The 16,564-nt window shown below is 37.1% G+C and overlaps 1 protein-coding gene across 7 annotated transcripts in view; it reads right to left on the reverse strand.

Annotated features, from left to right (window-relative positions):
- LOC114328122 (protein phosphatase 1 regulatory subunit 14B) overlaps positions 1–16,564 on the reverse strand; it is a 337,565-nt gene that overhangs the window by 2,916 nt on the left and 318,085 nt on the right. For all 7 annotated transcript variants that reach the window (XM_028276898.2, XM_028276897.2, XM_028276899.2 and 4 more), the window contains one exon: positions 10,944–10,985. In XM_028276898.2, coding sequence (XP_028132699.2) covers positions 10,944–10,985 — 42 coding nt within the window. The remainder of the gene's footprint in view (positions 1–10,943; positions 10,986–16,564) is intronic.

Consider the following 16,564-nt stretch of genomic DNA (forward strand, 5'->3'; position numbering starts at 1 on the left):
AGACTGCTATGTGATTCCCGAATCTTCTTCTTCACGTGCCATATCAGAATTATTCGACGTTGGCGATCACCATTGCGAAGGCTTTTCGATCTTCTGCAATATGGAATAATTGTCCTGCATGATATCTGAGTCCATTCACGAATATTTTTGAACCAAGAAACTTGTTTTTTTCCTACACCTCTACGGCCCTCTATTTTGCCTTTAAGGATCAGTTGTAATATTTTATATCGACTTCCCCTCACTATATGTCCCAGATAAGACATTTTTCGATGTTTAACAGTCTTTAGCAGTTCTTTATCTTTGTTAACTCTCCTTAGTACTTCTTCATTAGTTTTTCTTGCTGTGCAGGGTATCTTCAGCATCCGTCTATGAATCCACATTTCCAATGCTTCAATTCTGTTCATGATCGATACTTTTAGCGTCCACACTTCTGCACTATACAAAAGTACGGACCAAACATAGCACTTAAGCCTTCTATGTCTTAGTTCTAAACTGAGATGATCATTACAAAGAAATGACTTCATTTTCATAAAAGTAGTTTTAGTCATTGCTGTTCTACGTTTTATTTTTATCTGGATCTAGTTGGTCCGTTATCACAGTTCCCAAATATGTCATTTTGTGAACTTTCTCAACTTGGACCCCGTTTAATTGAAGCTTTGCATCGGGATGTGGGTCACGACTAAATACTAAAAATTTGGTTTTGTTTGAGTTTATTTTATTGCCCATTTCCTCTTCTACCTCGTGAATACGATCAAGCAGAATTTGGAGACCTTCAATATTATCTGACAGAATTACTGTATCGTCTGCATATCTAATCACACTAAGTAGTTCCCCGGTGATTTTTATTCCATATGGCTGTCTCTCAAGTGCCTTTAAAAGTGCTTTTAACTGGTTCGAGTAAACATTGAACAATGTTGGCGACAAAATGCAACCTTGTCTGACTCGTCGTTGTATGGAGATTTCATCGGTGTAGTTATCTCCAATTTTTACGATAGCAGTTTGATTCCAGTACAAATTTTTAATGCCACGAATATCCTTGTCGTCTATTCCGATATTTTTCAGTATTTGCATTAATTTTACATGTTGTACTTTATCGAATGCCTTTTCGAAGTCCACAAACCATGTAAATACATCTTTTCTTTGGCCACGGCATTTTTGTAATAGGATGTTAAGCGCAAAAAGGGCCTCCATGGTTCCCATAGTAGACTAAGAGCCGCTATAGGTGAAATTTCTTAATCATTTTAGGCACGATGGGACCCTATAACTTAAATAGTAGAACCTAAAAAAAAGGTTTGAACACTGTGCCGTCACTTTTCAGTGGCACATGCGTCGACAGTGGCGCATCAAACTTTCCACTTATGGACGGGATAAATAAATTAAAAATTACCCTCTGTTACTAAAAGAATTCAATTTTTTTTATTTTTTTAAGTTCTATGTGATTAACACATAAGATTCAGCGTAATTTTAACCCTCCACCCACTTCCCCCTATCCCCATCATCAAAAACTTCATTTTTCGTTTTTATTTTTTTTGCTGGGATGCAATCAATTTTAAAATTTCAAGACATTTACACGCATAGCTGAGGCTTTTATAAAACATGTCTATTTTTTATAGACCCGTAGGTAGAGTGTACATAACCTCAAATAATTTAAAAAAATAATTTTTTTCAAAAAAGCGTATAACTTTTTTTGAGGAATAGCTGCAGGTCTATTTTTTTCTTAATCTTGTGTATTTTATTAAACACTATATTGCTAATTTTTTTCAGATTTTTCCGTAAGGCCCACCTTCAAGAATACAAAAAACTGTTTTTTGGGGGGTTTTTGGGGATTTTCCCTATTTTATAGACTTCATAATATATTAAATCAATTTCTACTTTGTAGGTTATATGTAACTTGAAGTAACTGAGTCCATTAGAATATTTATAAACGGGAGAAACACGTTCAAATCCCCCAAAACCCCCTTAAAAAACAGTTTTTTGGATTTTTGAAGGTGACCAGCGTCACAGAAAAATCTGAAAAAAATTAAAAATATAGTGTTTGATAAAATACACAAAACTAAGAAAAAATTAGATCAGTAGCTATCCCCAAAAAAAAGTTATGTACTTTTTTCCAAAAATTTTTTTTTAAATTTTTTGAGGTTATGTACACTCAACCTACAGGTCTATATAAATGAACGTGTTTTATAAAAGCCTTAACTATGCGTGTGGATTTTTTGAAATTTTAAAATTGATTGCATCCCACCAAAAAAAAAATAAAATCGAAAAATAAAGTTTTTGACGGGGGGCAGGGGGAAGGGGGTGGTGGGTTAAAATTACGATGAATCTTATGTCTTAATAACATAGAACTTAAATAAACGAAAAAAATTGAATTCTGGTAGTGAGGGAGGGTATTTTTTAATTTATGTATCCCGTCCAAAACTGGAAAGTTTGATGCGCCACTGTCGACGCATGTGCCACTGAAAAGTGACGGCACAGTGTTCAAACCTTTTCTTTTAGGTTCTACTATTTAAGTTATAGGGTCCCATCGTGCCTAAAATGATTAAGAAATTTCACCTATAGCGGCTCTTAGTCTATAGCATTTCTAAAACCAAATTGGGTATCTTCGAGATCTTCTTCACATTTGCGTCTAATTCTGTTGTGAAGTACTCTTAGGGAAATCTTAAGAGTGTGGCTCATTAGGCTAATTAATCGATATTCTGAGCATTTTCTCGCGTTGTGTTTTTTAGGTATTGCGACAAAGATGGATTTGAGCCAATCTGTGGGAATCACTCCGGTGTTAATATATTGAATTAAAAAGTCTTACTACTATTTTTATGTTGGTGTATCATCTGGACCACAAGCTTTTCTAATTTTAGCATTATTTATAGCGTGTTCTACCTCGCACTTCATAATTTCTGGGCCGTCAGTACAGTTTTGGTAGAATTCGGCAATATTATTCCTGTCATCTTCAAACAACTCTGATATATACAGCTGCCTTTCTTTCCCGAATAAAACTCGAAATTCGACTACGTGTATCAAAACGCTAAAAACTTCAACCATAAATAAATAGAAGGCCTTTGAAATGTGGATCTACCGGAGAATCCTCAAGATTTCATGGACATCGCATACTTCAAATGAAGAAGTGCTGCATAGAATAGGCAAAGAACGAGAACTTTTCAAGTGAAAGTTAGAAAAACATCATACCTGGGCCACACACTGAGAAATAATAAGTACCAATATGCTCAACTAATAGTGAAAGGAAAGATCGAGAGAAAAGGGGGACTGGGAAGGAAACCACTATCGTTGCAATGAAACATCCGACAATGTACACGGCTAAATTGTGAACAACTAATAAGAACAACTGAAGACAGAGAAGAGTTTGCAATTGTAGTAGCCAATTTAATTTGAGGAGAGGGCACTTAAAGAAAAAGACTTTATCGAGAATGTTCTAGAGTAATATATTGATTTCAATGCTTTTCAAACAATTCGATATGTTTTTGCTATAGAAAGATTAGTTGTTGGCCTCAAAATACGCATCAGTCTCCGCAATAACTCCATTTGGTCACAATTTCTTCTTCTGGAACTTTTTTTTTTAGGTCTGTAAAGGGTCAGTAATCACAGGGAGCCAGAGAGGCCAGAGCTTTTTAAACCAGTAACAAAGCCAATGAGCTACGGCCTCCACAATACGGTGGGTAATAATAATATTGTAACGTGACTATTGCAATTACTTATAATTACAATAAAACTAGCGGTTCGTAATTTATATACGACTTTATTTATATAAGTTACAGACGAATTTATCTTATACACTTTAGCTTAAGACTAAACTCTATTCACAAAAATTATGCCTTATATATCCTTGTCGTTATTCTCGATCATTCCGGGCTAAGCCAGCTCTCCGACTATCGTGTGACCTTCCAACAACCGCGCATCGGTTCCACGTATAGCGTGCTTCGATCTAGACTTTTCTCGGCTTACGCCTTGCGGCTGGTGACTCATTGTTTTGCTACATTGCTCCCCTCTTAAGATCTGAGCGTCCCGATCAGCAACTCTAGATGAAGGCCCAGGATGGCGGAATCTACACGACTCTCCAGCTTTGCATACACCCTTAAAGAAGAAATAACAGTCTACTGTCTTTGAAGGATCCGACATCTTCGGGTTCATGCAACACACAGTAATTCGTACGCCAGTTTCTCTGAAGACCACTTCAAGCATGCTTCTCACAATCTTCCAATCCAGATTTTCTACTGCATGGCCTATTTTTGGTAAAGCCAAATCTTTGATGTCATAATTACACACGATTTTCTTCAAATTACTTAGAGCACGCCATATGTTCTCATAGCTTGGCGTGTCCGTATAAGACTTCCTGGTCACCATATACAGCAAAGATCGAGGACCATCTTCCAATCGCAGTACTCTTCCAATTTTAGGCTGCTGATTTCTTAACTCGTCCAGGCGGCCGAACTTTCTATTGAATACGGACGAGATTCCTTTAGTCATCTCGAGGTCTTGGGCAACACAGTGGGCTAGAGAGACGTTTTCTGGAACACCAAACAGATCTTGCTGAACTTCTGTGGTCACGCCGAATCTAGCACTCTTTCTTTCTGCGTAATTTGACATAAATTCCTTAAAACTTGGCTGTGGTGCATCTTTCATCTCCTGTTCGAGGACTCGGGCTTCCTCTGTTTCATTTGAGCCAGCATATGGTGCGAGACGATTTATGTGAATAACTTTTGGTTTACCGTTTGGTAACTTCTTAATTCTGTATATTACGTCATTTATTTTCTTCTTAACTTCATACGGACCTTCCCATTGTCTTTGCAGTTTAGGACACAGGCCTCGACGACGTTGTGGATTATAAAGCCAGACAAGATCACCTACTTCGAAGCTTTCATTCTTGCAGCGAGAATCATATTGATCTTTCATTCTGCCACTGGCTATCTGGATGTGTTGTCGGGCAAGTTCATGAATGTTGTTCATTCGTAACTTCAGGCGGTCGACGTATTCTTCGCCTGCAACATGTTCCTCGGAAGGTCTGCAGCCAAACTCTAGGTCGCAGGGCAAACGAACTTCACGACCCAACATCAGGCAGGTTGGAGTTTGACCTGTAGTTTCATTTACGGCCGAGCGGTAGGCCATCAGGAATAAATGAATGTGTTGGCCCCAATCTCGCTGATGTTCAGATACAACTTTGGACAAGTGTTTACCCATCGTTCGGTTCATCCTCTCGACCATTCCATCTGATTGAGGATGCAGGGGTGTTGTTCTGGTCTTATTGGCACCAATCAATTTACAAACGTTTTGGAAAAGAGCTGACTCAAAGTTTCGCCCTTGGTCGGAGTGGATCTCCAAGGGAACACCAAATCGGCTGAAGAATTCTTTAACAAGTACCTCTGCAACGGTAGCAGCTTCTTGATTCGGTAATGCATAGGCCTCGGTCCATTTCGTAAAATAGTCCATGGCTACCAGAATGTATTTATTTCCAGCATCGGTTTCTGGAAATGGACCTGCAATGTCGATTGCTACTCTTTCCATAGGACTTCCAACATTGTACTGTCTCATGGGTGCTCTCTTTTTACCAACTGGACCATTACCGGATGCACACAGTTCACATTTCTGGCACCATCTTCTTACATCATCTTTACAGTTCACCCAATAGAACCGTTCTCGAACCTTTTGCAGAGTCTTCGTAATACCAAAGTGTCCACCTGATGTACCGTCATGCAACTGACGCAATACTTCTGACACTTTACTTTTAGGTACAATCAACTGAAGCTTAGATTCTGTACCATCATCGTTCTCAAAGGTTCTGTACAGAAGATCATCTTTTAGTATCAGGCAATTCCATTGGCTCCAGTAGGCCTTGACTTCCGGACTACATGCACTAATGTTTTGCCAACTAGGTCTCTCACCTCGACGCATCCAATCCAATACTCTTTTTATACATGGATCGTCTTCTTGGGCTTCTTGTAACTGTTGTGGCTGCCATTGCTCATTAACGACGGTAGTTCGTCTCACAGGGCAAAGCTGTTCATCTAGTTTAAGCCGGTGATTACAACTTTCACTGCATGGCCGTATCGAGGAAGCATCTGTATTTGAACCAACTCTTCCAGCCCTCTTCATGCGTCTCTTCGGCATCGTGTCACGAATCACCCTCCGTACCATTTCCACCAAACGTTCATCTTTTCTCTTATCGCCTTTTTCCACGGTTATTACTCGATTGTTTCGTGAAGCTTGGCTAGCTGCTTCGTGTTCCAAGGCAATAGCAAGTGCTTCATCTAAAACTTTCGGTCTTGCTAGTCGTAAAGCTTTCTGTAGTTCATTATCTTTCAGCCCATTGACGAAGGTATCTACTGCAATTTCTTCTAAAACGCTGTCTGGCACCTCTGGATAAGCCAACCGCACCACACGAGCCACATCTGCTTCAAATTCTTGAAGATTCTCACTTGCTCGTTGACTTCTACTTCGCAGTTGTGCTTTGTATACTTGTTGTAGATGGGCATCTCCATAGCGTTTTTCTAGACGAGTGAACAAGGTCTGGTAACAATTTTCTTGACCCTTAGGAATTGATCTTAATATATCTGCAGCATCACCTCGCAAAGCAGCAGTCAAGGAAACAGCCTTTTCCTGTTCGGTCCAATGATTGGCGGTCGCAATAGCTTCAAATTGTCTAAGATATATGGACCAAGAGGACTTTCCATCGAATGGTGGTAATTTTAATCTCATATTATGCGACGTTTCGTCTCTCGGTAGTTCATCTTTCACTACAGGATCTAACGCTGCTGCATTAACTGATGGTTGTACTTTTGTATCGGTTATCATGCTCTCTAGTTGTTTGATCTTTTCTTCTACGGTCTCTACACTTTTCTGCATCTTATCGAATGTTCTAGAAACTTCTTCAAATTTCTCGTCATTCTGTCTACAAACGTCTTTAATTACTTGAGAAACACTTTCAAATTTCTCATCGCTTTTTCTAGAAGTTTCATCGATCTTTTGAGAAACACTTTCAAATTTCTCGTTGTTCTGTCTACTAACTTCCTCAAGTTTCTCGTTGTTCTGTCTACTAACTTCCTCAAGTTTCTCGTTGTTCTGTCTACTAACTTCTTCAAGTTTTTCGTTGTTCTTTCTAGAAGTTTCATCGATCTTTTGAGAAATGGTTTCGAATTTCTCATTATTTATCTTAGAAGTATCATCGATCGTTTCAGAAACAGTTTTTAATTTCGATAAGATTACTTGTTCTGCTGACTGGAAGTGGAACGTCTTTGGGTCTTCTCCGTTCTTCGTGAGGACATCCTCGAGTCGTGCTTGTAGGACTATCTTGAGCCCACTGCTGTCCAGATCCCGTTCCTCTAGCTGTTCACGGAGCTGTTTTACTGTAAGTTCTTGTAGCAACATCTTTGGTCGGCACACACGTACTTTCCAAAATGTCTTTTAACAGTCTTTCCGAATACCGAACAATCAACGCACTTTAACTATTCCCGACGAATAAAGTCCAAAGTCTTTTAAAGTCTTTCCGAATACCGAACAATTAACGCACTCCGGTTATTCCCGACGAATAAAGTTCAAAAGTCTTTTAAAGTCTCTCTGTAATTCACTTATTTATATCGCACTAAGTTAACCGAACACCGACACCAACTGTAACGTGACTATTGCAATTACTTATAATTACAATAAAACTAGCGGTTCGTAATTTATATACGACTTTATTTATATAAGTTACAGACGAATTTATCTTATACACTTTAGCTTAAGACTAAACTCTATTCACAAAAATTATGCCTTATATATCCTAGTCGTTATTCTCGATCATTCCGGGCTAAGCCAGCTCTCCGACTATCGTGTGACCTTCCAACAACCGCGCATCGGTTCCACGTATAGCGTGCTTCGATCTAGACTTTTCTCGGCTTACGCCTTGCGGCTGGTGACTCATTGTTTTGCTACAATATCGTATGGCCCGGGAGATTCTTTTTGGACAAAATACGGCGTCAATTGCGTCTAGTGCCGGATTAACCATTAGGCAAAGTAGGCAGTTGCCTAGGGGCCTCGGCCCCGAAGGGGGTCTCGCAGGGCCCAAAACAAAAAAATAATAATTAGAATTAAATAAAAACTATAAATCATATTATGTTGAAAAATTCAAATATCGCGCAATACTATAAAAGTGATGGTGGACGTATAAAACTACATTACAATGCATACTTTTGTTTACATAGAAATCCTATGTTGTGAGAATAAAGCCAAGCGTCCACAGACCCGCATCGTACGCATCGTACGCAACGGATTTTAGTTTGCCTTGTATTACAGAAACTTATGTAACCGCGTCCACTGATCCGCATCGTACGGATCGCATTATCGGCAATCATTGTAAGGCAAACTAAAATCCGTTGCGTACGATGCGGGTCTGTGGACACTTGGCTTAAGTCGCCAATGAATGCCGTTTGGTAGAAGAAACAGTACTTACTACCTGTCAGTCTGCTGTCTTCACGATTTCTTAGAAAAGTAGTAAGAGCAAGAGGAACAATGAGTCGGCGCCCCCTCCCTACCTTCTCCTCCACTACCCAAGCCTTTCGCTCTAGTTTCATTGAGGAATTGATCATTTAGCCTCTTATATCTTCTTAGTTTGGTTACTTAACAACAGTATATTTGGATTGGAAAAATACTTCTTATAGAATGAAGTCACATGAAGAGAGTCAAGCTCACCGATCATGTGTAAAAACACTTATGCAGCGCCTTTATGGTCGAATTGACAACTCTTTGGAAATTCAATTTAATCAAGAACGAGATTACTGGATACAAGTTCTGAAAAGAGTAGTCTCTGTGGTTAAGTTTCTATCTTCCCGAGGACTAGCGTTTAGAGGTCATACAGAGATCCTTGGTTCACAAAATAATAGGAACTATTTAGGCATTTTAGAGCTACTTGTAGAGTACGATCTTTTTTAAGCTGTCATTTAGGTATGGCAATATGGGTACTGGAAAACCTTATTTATCTTCAAAGATCTGTGAAGAAGTAACAGAAGTAATGAGAAAACACGTTTTGAAAACAATAGTTGAAGAAATTAAGGAAGCCGAATACTACTCCTTAAGTGTCATTTCAACATCAGGTTTGTCTCATATTGACCAGTTAGGTAACTATTATTATGTTAGTTCACCTGATGGTAAAATGCTACATTTTACCATCTACATGTGAGAAAACACAATGTTTTCTCACATTCCTACCCATAAGTAGCCATAGTGGAGAAAATCTTTCTTCTGCTGTTTTAATCTTTTTAAACGACTGTGGTACTGATGTTAAAACGACATGAGAGGACAATCATACGACAATGCAGCAAACATGTCAGGCAAATACAATAGTCTCCAGGCTCATTTATCTAAAATTAACAAACTTGCAATTTACATTCCTTGTGCCGCACACTCACTTAATTTTGTTGGAATAAGTGCTACTGAACGTTGCGTTGCACAGTGGTTCCAAAAGCTGAAAACCTGGCCAGGAGGCGAAAAAAGGAGTAACCTTTTAGGAGTAAGTTTTCTTATACTATCGTAGAGTCCTAATAGTCAGGTATGAGGATCACACTGGATGTATTCTGGTTCACAACTCAGGAACAAGTGGGCCACGTCCGGGGTTATTTTGGCCGGCACAGAAAGTGAAAAAGAACTCGTATATTGAAAATGCTCTAAAACGTTTTGTAGTTTATCAATTTTATCGCTGTAAAGCAGATTCTTCTTTTTTAAGTATGTAGTAATGTAAGATTTAACTTAAATCAACATTCATTAACAATAAATGCCTTAAATTTGTTAATGCATAAATAGTGAAAATATACTTGAAATAATTAAAAATTTGTAAAGATGCATTCCAAAAGTACAAAATTCTGCATAATTCTGCGACTAATGTTTATTAATCTTAAAATATATAGTAAGGAGATACAGAATCACTTTGGTGTAGCTGCCTATAACTGCCTATGCATTGCTGGCAGTTGTTTGAATACAAAGTGGGAAATGCCGTATAATACATGATTCTGGCGATTGTTGAGTATGTATGGGCAGTTGTACATAAGTAATAGGTTCTGAATATTGTACTTCATAAAGAAAATTAATTGGTAATCAGCAATTTCAAAAAAATCCCTTATAATATAAAATTTTAAAAATATGCGTTTTAAATAAAATTTTCGAACTTCTTTCGTCCATACTGGATCCGCCATTTTGTCTAAAAAAAAGTAATGTTAGATTTGTAATCAGCTACCTTGTGCTACCAAATTTGACAAAAAATTTTCCTTTTTGATTGATATTTTCAATTTCTTTACACCATGTTGGATCCGCCATTTTGTTTTTCAGAAATAATAATGCCAGATTCGTAATCGGCGATGCCAAAAACCCTTAAGAACGAAAGTAATTCCAAAATGTATAAACAATATACGCTTTTAAAGGTTCATGACCACGTTTTCGGCATTTGGAACCACTGTGCGTTGGAGCAATATCGTATTTTGGGTTTGTTCAGTCCGTGTACAACTTTTTTTCAGCCTCTGCTTACCGTTGAGAAGTTATGATCAAATGCTTAAATGAAACTCGATTAAACAATCCCATTGGCCACGATCTAGTCCTTAAAAAACCAAGCAGCACTAGATAAAATTATCCACTTGTCTAAGGAATACCGCTCGGAGATGAAGAGGTTATCCGAGGTTTTGGAAGGAGAAGGCACAGGTTTCTTTAGGGGCCTCCGGGCTTCATAGCATGGTTTGCCCAGGGGCCTCAATATTCTTAATCCGGCACTGATTGCGTCCTTAACCCTGTTTCAAGAAGTTAGTGTCGATGCACGCTAGCCCAGGGGGACCGATGGCTTTAGGTACCCTCCGAAGCATGGCGAATCATTTTTAGAAATGAAAATGTCGTTGTTGGAGAATAGTTGAAACTTTGAAAATATTTTTTTGTTGCCCATTTAAATTACCCAAAATCTGTAGATAACATAGTTTACTTACTTTTATATCACTTTGGGATCCTTTGGCATTTATGAGTAGATTCTGAAACAAAAAAGAACGAATCAAAACTACGGTTCACATTTTAAATATCTTTATAAACCTTTTTTATCTTAATCAATTAATCACTTGATCGTCTGCGAAGAAAATATTTCGTCTATTGGATCTATTCTGAAGACTCTGTAATTTATTTCGCAATGTGGTCTTTCTTCCGTCAATAGGAATTTGTAATATTCTTCCCACCCTGACATACTTATGAGGTTTAATCTTCCTGTTCCTTTGTGACCTTTACTGTTGTTTCCTATAAACTTCCATGCTTCAGATAGGTACTCGAGTTCCACCCATATATCTGATTATTTCTTTATTATTATTTCTTTTAAAAATTATGAAATAAGTTATGTTATGATCCCCCTTGTTTATCATCGCTTGTCTAATTTCACTGAGAGTTATTTCTGGCATTAGACAAGCGATGAATAAAATGAAATCCAATAAATCACCAGGAGACGATGGAATAGTGATCGAGGCTGTTAAGAATGGCGGTGAACCTCTAATGAGAAAAATAAAAGATCTCTTTAATCTATGTTTGACAAAGAAATCCATACCATCTGAATGGAATAGAGCCAAAACAATTCTTCTGCACAAAAAAGGAGAAAAAACTGATCTGGAAAATTACCGACCAATCAGTCTGTTAAACCATCTTTATAAACTTTTCACGAGAGTAATTACCACAAGATTAGACAAGAAATTAGACCTGTATCAAAGTAGAGAACAAGCTGGATTCAGAGCAAACTTTGGAACCAACGATCCCCTCCAAACAATAAAACAACTCATCGAAAAATCCATAGAATATAACAAGCCCTTAGTTTTAGCATTCGTAGATTTCCACAAAGCATTCGACTCGGTAGAACTCGACAGTGTTATAGAAGCACTAAACGAGAGCCGCATTGATAGCCGATATTCGAGGCTAATATGTAATATATATAAAAATGCGACAAGCTCGATACAACTACACGCTAACAGCAAACAAATAAAAATCCAAAGAGGTATCCGTCAAGGGGATACGTTGTCACCTAAACTTTTCATATCGGCTCTAGAAAAAGCGATCAAAACCCTCGAATGGGGTGATAAAGGAATAAGGCACGGAATAAATGTGGACGGAGAGATGCTACACCACCTAAGCTACGCAGGCGATATAGTCCTGATTGCAGACGATTTGGGACAAATAAAGAAAATGTTGGAAGAACTTGGTACGGCATGTCATAAAATAGGCTTAAAAATGAATATAACAAAAACAAAATATATGACGAACTTAGTACCAAGTAAACACCTTGAAATACAAAATGAACAAATAGAACTGGTAGACAAATATATATATCTGGGTCACGAAATTAAGATAGGTAAGGACAATCAAACAACAGAAGTATTCAGAAGAATAATACAAGGATGGGCAGCATACGGAGCTCTTAGGGACATTTTTAAGAGTGACATCCCAACTAACATGAAGAAAAAAGTTTTCGACCAATGCGTGCTACCGGTGATGACCTATGGTGCAGAAACATTATCGCTCACAAAGAAAAACGCACAAAAACTAAGAGTAGCGCAGAGAAGAATGGAGCGATCAATGATAGGGGCCACTCTGCGAGACAGGATTAGAAACGAAGATCTACGAGCTAAGACCAAAGTCATAGACGTCATTGAAAGAAGCTGTAATTTAAAATGGAAATGGGCTGGACACGTTGCCAGAATGAAGGACGGAAGATGGACTCGCAAACTAGTTGAATGGAGACCAAGGGCCGATAAACGTAGCAGAGGAAGACCACCAATACGATGGCAAGACGACTTACGAAAGACAACAAAAAACTGGATACATAAAGCACAAGATAGAACACTTTGGAGACAAACAGGGGAGGCCTATGTCCAGCAGTGGATTGAGAGAGGCTGATGATGATCCCCTACCCAAAAAGGATTTTTGGGTGAAAAAGAGCTCAGAATTTAGAATAATTTGCCAAAGTCATTAAAACTTTTATGATCACATCGCAAAATTTATACATAAACTATCATTCTTCCATATCTCTTTTATCTATTTTTTTCAATAAAAATACAGATACCTTTATTGTATATATCACCCCTACAGCGATATGTTTCTGGAAAGGGGTTTGAATGACTAGTCAGGGCTGGACGTAAATAAAATTTAAAAATAAAAATCTATACTCATGAACATAAAATTTAATATGGCAATCATACAAATGAAAAACAGTAAACCAGTTGAATCAGATGGGATAACAGTAGAACTGGTTAAGTATGCGGCCAAAAAAACCTGGAAAATTTTAGCAGATATATTTATGAACTGCCTAAGATCAAAATGCATACCAGACCACTGTATTACACTATTACAGCAAATATAATTCTCATTCATAAGAAACGTAACAAAGAGGATTTCAAAAACTACAGATTCACAAGTCTACTACGAATCAAATACAACATATTCACAAAGATCATCAACAGTTAAAATTCTTCGTTCCATTTAATTCTAACGTATTTTTCTATTTCAAAATGTTTGAGTTCTTCTGCCGATATTGCTAAGTATTCTGTTTTCTTCCTATTTATTTCCAGGCCCACCTTTCTGTATTCCTCTTTTAGCTTTCTTACTATGGAACCGATATCTTCCCCATCTTGAGCCATCACCACTTGGTCTTCTGCAAAACGGGTCCCGGTGAATTCGTAACTATTTTAATCCCCCATCCTAATTACAGGGCAACTGGTAACTCTTACGCGCAGGTAATTTTGCGGTAACCCATCAAGTACCGGTGAATTTGTAACTTTCTTTTCTAAGTAACTACTAACGATGTTGATAATCTAATACCGGTATTCCAGATATGTACTTGTATAAATTACCCTCTTTGAAGGTGGTGTAAAAGTTATTCATCATTTATGTATTATCTCTTGGACGAGTTACATAAGAAAGTCAAAATAAATTTTGTTAAAATGGCTGAAATACGTAGCAGATCTCGTAATGAGTTAACGTGGATAAAGTTAGGTAAAAATATGCTCGGAACATTAATAAAAAAATTGAAATATTAAAAAAATTTGAGAAACATCCATTTGTTTCTACTTTCATTGCTTATAACTTTAAAACGATTCATTTTGGAACAAAGTCGTAGTGAAATAAAATAAAGATAATTGAATTTTGTATGATATACGACTGGTTAAAAATGTCTTAAATTATTACCCTTCCTGCAAAATAGCAATAAATACAAAATAAGGGGGTAAAATAAACCTGTTTTTATTCAGTGTTTTTCAACCACTTTGGTTGCATTTAGAACCTTCTTAATTCTATTATAAAATCCTTACAATATACTTAAATTGTCCACCAAATTTAATTAAAATGGACCTGATAGATTTTGCATAATACTTTTGCAATCTAATTTCTTTTTAATTTAAATTTTTTAAAAACTTTCTGACCAAAAAGTAGACCATTTAGAGGTTTGCTAATTTTTTTACATAGGGAGCGTTCAAATATTACGTAACGCGATTTTTGAAGATTTTTGACCCCCTTCCCCCCCTACGTAACGCACTGTAATGAGCGTTTAACTATTACGCAACGCAATTTTTGTAGATTTTTGACACCCCCCCCCCCCCCCAACCAACGTTACGTAATACTTGAACGGTCTCATATAAAGAGGCACTCTACCTATCTAATACACTTTACATAATTAAAATCGGATTATCTAAGCGGCCTCAGCACTGTTTTAAAGTTATAAACAATTCTTTGGCTTATAAACAAATACAGTGAGGACGTTTGAGTTGACATAAATTCATTTTCTCGAGAATGGGCAACTCTGCAGATAAATCCGAAACAGGTCGATTTTTCTTTTTTTTAATTATAAATTTTTTGGCTTATACATCAAACTAGTTACGTCATCCATCTGGGTAGGGTGACGTAATCCAGTGGTTCCCAACCTTTTATGTCTGGCGACCACCTTTTGAGGTTTTTTCATATCACTCACCCATGACGATATATAATGTACGCTACTCAGGTTCTCAGCTACTGTAAGAGCCACGCCGGGACCCACCTGAAATCTGCCCGCGACCCACTAGTGGGTCACAACCACGACCCACCGGTTGGGAGACGCTGACGTAATCAGTGATTTTTTTTTAATGAGAATAGGGGTCGTATGATAGCTCATTCGAAAGGATATGCAATTCTCTATTTCCTAATATAAACCTTAACATATAATTATTTATACAGGGTGCCCATTTTTTTTTAATTAAATTGAGACAAAAGAAGAATGTATGTATATAATTTATTTAATTCGAAATACATTTTACTGTTGTCCTAAAACAGAAAAAAATGTTTTATTTGATAAACAACTATTGTTTTTCACTTAATTCAATATTAGTTGCCACTCTCCAGCCTCTTAGCAGTTTTAACATTTAATTTAAGCGAAAAACAATGTTTATTTTTCAAATTCACATTTTTTTCTGTTTTCTGACTGCAGTAAAATGTATTTTGCATTAAGTAGATTACCTACATTCTTTTTTTGTCTTAATTAAATTGAATCAAAAAACTTTTTTTGGGCACCCTGTATAAATAATTATGTTAATGTTTATATCAGTGAATACAAAATTGAATAGCCTTTCGAATGAGCTATCACACGGCCCCTATTATCATTTAAAAAAATCATGGATTTCGTCATCACGCCCAGATGGATGACGTCACTAGTATGATATGTATACCAAAAAATTAGAATTTAAAAATAAAAATCGACCTATTTCGGGATTTATCTCCAGAGACACCCATTCTCCAGAAAATGAATTTATTCCAACTCAAACGTCCTCACTGTATTTGTTTATAAGCCAAAAAATTGTTTATAACTTTAAAACTGAGGCCGCTTAGATAATCCGATTTTAATTCTGTAAAGTGTATTAGTGTATGTAAAGTTTTTAAAAAAATTTAACTCTTTTTAAACAAACAATTTAGATTGCAAAATTATTATGCAAAATCTATCAGGTCGATTTTAATGAAATTTGTTGGACGATTTAAGTATGCTATAAGGATTTTGTGTGCGAATTACGAAGGTTCTAAGTGCAACCAAAGTTGTTGAAAAACACTGAATAAAAAGAGGCTTATTTTGCCCCCTTATTTTGTATTTATTTTACAGAAAGCTATTTTTTGCTATTTTACAGAAACTACAGTATTGCCCATAATAAACAGTACTGAAACTGAAACACAGATGTATCTTTGTGCGCGCTGTCATATTCAAATTAACTAGTATAGACCTGTCGAGTAATCTTTAAATAATTACTTATTAAGGCCTAATTGTTAAAAATGGTGTTAAATACAGAGGAGAAAGTGTTTCTCGTGGAGCATTATTTTCGCTCATACGGAATCGGCCGACGTAATGGTGCAAGTATGCTATACGTGTGTGATCAATTCACACAATGTTTTAAAGGGGTGATACACACGCGAGTAAGTACGCGAACTTATGGCTCGCGACCTTTTTCGCGCGTGTATCACCGCAAGTACGCGTACTTTAAGTCCGCCGCGCCGAGTAAGTACGCCGTCGATCCAACAAGTTTGAAATCTTACTCGTAACCCGTACGTGTATCACTGCCACGAGCCA

This window comes from Diabrotica virgifera, chromosome 4, assembly GCF_917563875.1.
Source record: "Diabrotica virgifera virgifera chromosome 4, PGI_DIABVI_V3a".
NCBI lineage: Eukaryota > Metazoa > Arthropoda > Insecta > Coleoptera > Chrysomelidae > Diabrotica > Diabrotica virgifera.